Source organism: Aplysia californica, unplaced genomic scaffold (assembly GCF_000002075.1).
Source record: "Aplysia californica isolate F4 #8 unplaced genomic scaffold, AplCal3.0 scaffold00289, whole genome shotgun sequence".
Lineage (NCBI taxonomy): Eukaryota > Metazoa > Mollusca > Gastropoda > Aplysiida > Aplysiidae > Aplysia > Aplysia californica.
This window is the reverse complement of record NW_004797559.1, coordinates 656,824-662,138: the sequence shown is the minus strand read 5'-3', so window position 1 is coordinate 662,138 and position 5,315 is coordinate 656,824. Positions and strand designations below refer to the sequence as shown.

Genomic DNA, 5,315 nt, shown 5'->3' with positions numbered 1-5,315 from the left:
ACACACACACACACACACACACACACATACACACACACACACACACACACAAACACACACACGCACACACACAAACGCACACTGACAGCTCAGCAAAATTAGTACATGTACTTGAGTATCAAGGCATTGTGTCCCAGTTTGCTGGCTCGTATCCCTAACATTTGATACTGTTTGATGGTTTGCCACCGACAGTTTGTCGCTGTTTGATGTTTTGCGACCGATAGTAGTCACAGTTTGATAATTTATCACTGACAGTTGTCACTGTTTGATACTTATTGTAATTTGTCACCGATAGTGGTCACTGTTTGATAGTTTGTCACCGACAGTTTGTCACTGTTTGATGGTTTGCACCTACAGTTGTCACTGAATGATAGTTTTGTCAAGGACAGCTATTAAATAACAGGAACGACGACGACGTTGAAGACAGTGGGGGTGATGATGGTGATAACATTTAAAATACTTTTATATTACTCAAAATGACAGCAGTAATAATGGTGATAATAACAAGAACGTCAACATCATCAACAACAAGAACAAAACAACAACAGTAGTAACACCAAAAACACTAATAACACCACCACCAACAACAACAATATTGACATCACCACCACTACAACAACAACAATAACATCAACAATAAGCACCACAACAACACCAATAACAACAGCAACAACGTTAATAACAACAACAAGAATAATCACCACCAGCACCACGACCACCACTACCAAGAACGACAACAACAACAACAATCACCAACATCACCACCACGGCCAACATCACTACCAACAACAGCAACAACAACAACAGCAACATCATCATCATCATCACCAGCATCACCACCAACATCACCACCACCACCACCACCACCACCACCACCACCACCAACAACAACAACAACAACACTTAAACCACCACCACCACCAACAAGAACAATACCCCCAACCCCCTCCACCACTAACACTAACATCGCCAAAACCACCACCACCACCACCTCTACCAATAACACAAACAACAGCAACATCATCACCTCCACCAACAACCACCACCACCACCACCACCAACAAAAGTCGTTTTCCCCCGCCTTTCCCCTCAGGCACACGCGGCCCTCGAAGACCGGCTCGAGTCAGCCCAAGCGTTAGATGACGTGGGAATCTCCGGTCGTCTGCTGGTGGACTCCATGGAAGACCTGGCTTGTCACATGTATGGGGCGGTGCCAGAACGTCTGTTCATTCTGAAAGGGGGCGTGGTCACGTATGTGGGCGCTTTGGGGCCGATTGGATACGACCTGGATGAGATGGAAGAAAAACTGAAAACTTTGTTTTAACGTTTTGTTGCTGAGGCAACTGTTTGTTGACTTTTTGAAGTTGAGATAACGTTAAATCTCTATGTTAACTTAAAGACAACTTTGTGTTGACACTTTCTTGTGGAGATAACTTTCTGTTAACTCTCTGTTGTTCAGATAACTTTCTGTTAACTCTTTGTTCTTCATAAAATTTACTTTTTGACATATTATTCCTTAAACTCTTTACTATTGAGATAATTTTGTGTTAACAACTTTGTGGTGACAACTTTTTTTATTTTTTTATTTTTATTTTTTAGTAAGAATTAACGGCATTTGCCACATAAAAAGGTTAATGTAAGTGCCGAAAAGTAGTGGTTTTACTAGAGAGTAACATACAAAGAAACGAAGAAGGAGAGATAAGAAGGGTGGTTGTCTGAAAGGAAAGAAGAAGCAAATCACACCCGAGCTCCCGCAAACCACTCATTTGTTCTTTTAATCATTTTTTATGTACGGGTCTTTTACGCTCCCATCTATCTACTTTAGACCATTTGGGAAGCGGGTTTCCGACCCTGCCTGTTGGGGTCAACAATGCTAAGAGGAACATAACATACCAGCAGGAAGACCCAGGTACTTGATAAAATTCTGTCTTCACTAACAATAGCTGCCCATCAATTTGTGGACTTCCTGCACACGTAGCAACCACCTAGTGTTCTCCTTTTATTTTTATCATCATCATCATCATCATCATCATCATCATCATCATCATCATCATCATCATGTGCCAGAACTGAAACAAACATCGATGATCATAGTTCGCAATTGATTTCTCTCCGCTACTGCTCTTTAAGAAAACGAAAGAGAAAGAAAGAAAGAAGAAAAATAAATAAAGAAAGAAAGAAAGACAGACAGAAAGAAAGACAGAATGAGAAAGATGTAAGGACAGAGAGGAAACAGAGAGGAAGAAAGAGAAAGAAGGAAAGAGAGAAAGAGTGAGAAAGAAGGAAAGAGATGAATAAGGATGAAGAGAAAATCAGAGAGACAAAAAAGAAAGGAGGAAAGAGAGGAAAAAGGAATGAGGAAAAAAAACCCAGAAAAGAAAGAGAGGAAGAAGGAAATAGAGAAAAGGAAGAAAAGGAGGAACAAGTGTGTATGTTCTCCCAACAGTGATAAAGTGTAAAGCGACTTTCTCCTGGCATCTGAGATCTCGTCACGTGACATCTATGACGTGTCTGACGGAAAGGTCACGTGGTACCTTGTCAAATGCTGAGCACAGACACGTGATGGAGATATGGCTGCTCTGAGTTTCTCGCTTCTCCAACTTTTCACTGTGGACCTTTTTTAAAAAAAATCTATGTTGCGTATTTGAGTGTGTTGCTTTTCTCACTTTACACTGTATATTTTGAGTTTTTGGTTTTGATACGTTCGCTTTTCATTGTTTATTTTCAGTTTTTATTTTTATACATGTACTTCCAGTTTCCAACGTGTATTTCGAGCTTTATGTTTGCTGAAGCCTAGACTACTAAGCATTATAATGGGGACAAAATAAGAGCATTGGCGAAATTAAAACCTATATAATTATATTATATTTTCTGTAATAGTGAAGTGGTGTTTTGAGGTGATTTTTACTTGTTTGACTATTTCCTAGTCAAAGCTTGTCTGTCTGTCTGTCTGTCTGTCTGTCTGTCTGTCAAAGACATGTTGCTCGTGAAACAGACGGGGTTACAAACTAGAGCAGGTGTGATTGGCACATCTTTTATACCATATCAAGTTCTCGTGCTGGACCCAAGTAATAAATAACATGTTCAGTGGTGGTAATCTTACTCGAACAACGCTCTAAGGGCTGACCCGAACAACAATGACGTTTAGAGTGAGTTTCTTAGTATATACAAATTAATACGGCGTCACAATCTCATTGTGCACCAGCCGAACAAAGCCCACAGAAGTGGTCTAAAAATAACACGGTCTCAGACCAGTCCACGATAGTGTACACAATTCAATGCCCGAATTATGATGCTCTTCGAAGCAATCCACCGGAGTGCTCACAGTGATGATTGGTCCATTGTCTTGCCATTTATATCTCTAGCCCCAACTCTCTAATCCTGAACTTTAGCGAGGTCAACCTGACGTAATTAGGTCACTGTGTTAGAAGACTGGAAGAAGAGACTTACTTGGAATAATGGAATGGTGCAGTGGTGAAAGTTATATTACTTGAGTGTGTAATTCCAAAGCAGGATGAATGAAGTTGATTGCAAATAATTTAATTCAGCTCTCTAAACAAAGGGATAAGAAGAGAGTGAAAGATTTAGGTCTTCACCAACTCAAGGATATACTGGTACATCAAAATTATACAACCTACCAAAAGGTGCAATCGTGTTTCACTAATAATCTTTTCGAAACAGTGGAGTGGCTAACAGTCAGCGTTAGCAAACTCTGATACTGATTGTACTGTTTCTACTGTCTGCTTTTTTGGAACTGAAGACGCCAAGAGGTCCAAGACAGGTTTTTTTCCAATCTTGCCCATGTGAAACAAAACATTACAGATACGAGCCATCAAGAGCGTACGTCAGCAATGCCCTTAAGTATCACACTTTCGGTCTAGTGGACTTAACAGCACAGCTAGACGTTTGTCATCGCATTGCAACCTCTCACTAGATCTAGATATATTACAACGAACGGATGAGAAAGAACAGCCACGTATTGTGTAAGGTTATCGAGTGTATTTTGTTCTGTGAAACTCACGAGCTCGCTCTTGATTTATCACAATTTGAGATCAATCTGAGGTACATGAAAATTAAAGACGAAAAACGGGTAGAGCGGTTATTCTAACGATTTTTTGAAGTCAAAGAGAGAACTCGTTTCAACACTAAAAGAAGCTTAAAAACCATTCAGCGTCGAGGAAAAGCTGAAGGCCCAAACCTACTATGGGGCAGCTATAATAAATAGGAGGGTCTCTGGTGTACAAACTCAGATGCGTCAATAATTATATCTTTCCCTAACGCTGTCTTTGTTCATTGCTATGCGCATCAGCTGAACCTTGTTTTAAAACACGCTTGTTCTGGCATTTCAGACTGCAGGTTATTTTTCGCTAAAGCTGCAAGCTTACCACCCCCCCCCACCCACCCACCAAAGCAGTGCTACTGACTGAAGTTGTCTTTACGCCATTCCCAAAGGGGTGATATTAACATGTTCCTAAAGCATAGTAGAATTGTAAATTGGCTGATTTATCAACGCTACGCTCATACTGTGCTGGAATAACTTAAGAGGAACTGCTGCTTTTGCTTTACTTATCCTTACTACATGTATCGTACTGTTTCCTCTACCGTATTTCTTTTGTACATTTGTCAATCTCTTGTGAACTGCTACTTCTGGGGTGCCTTGATAGTTGAAGCACACTTTGTGTTGTTGAGGCTAGAGATATGAGCAGAATAATCTTGATTCCCCGTTTGGACTTCTCTGTTGACATCCACCCCTTGGCGCTCATATGGCCTTATGCAGTTGCAAATACCGTCAAGCCTTACTAAAACTAAAGCTGCAGGCTTTTCGACATTTTTTTCCGACAATACAAAACGAATCGACGTTTTCAGACGCCTTTGTCGTCGGAATAATCCACGACCGTCTGAAACAAAGTGGAATGTTCAGTCTCGACTTCTTAGCACAGTTTTCACTTGGAAAGGAGATATCCAGCGCTTACTTGAAGAAATTCAATCTGACCCTAGGGACGATAATACCACCCACGGAGTGTGTGGTCCTGATCTGAATGTATTTACTTGCGATGCATTTCTCTTCTTTTTGCATTTTTTAAACGAAGTGATCACGTACATTGATGTTGTGAATGGGATCCTCCAGCACAGAAGTATAACGCCTAAAGCAGCCCTACAAGCTCTTGTTTTTGTTTGTTTTTGTAAAGTGTTTTACGGCGCTCGCAACTGCATAGGTCATATGAGCGCGCGGGACACACCTAATATTTTCAGTTGGTAGGAAATTTTGAATTTTGCCCAGGTGGCGGCCGAAGCCTACTCTTATCGATTTTAGA

General features: G+C 40.8%; 1 protein-coding gene across 1 annotated transcript; it reads left to right on the top strand.

Annotated features, from left to right (window-relative positions):
* Nucleotides 1-1,147: 1,147 nt before the first annotated feature.
* Nucleotides 1,148-2,136, top strand: LOC106012201 (type I iodothyronine deiodinase-like; the record flags this gene model as incomplete). The annotated part of the gene is given in 1 exon segment (XM_035970580.1): nucleotides 1,148-2,136. A coding segment is annotated over 1 exon segment (177 nt), but the record flags the coding sequence as incomplete, so codon positions are not given.
* Between the last annotated feature and the right edge of the window lie 3,179 nt (nucleotides 2,137-5,315).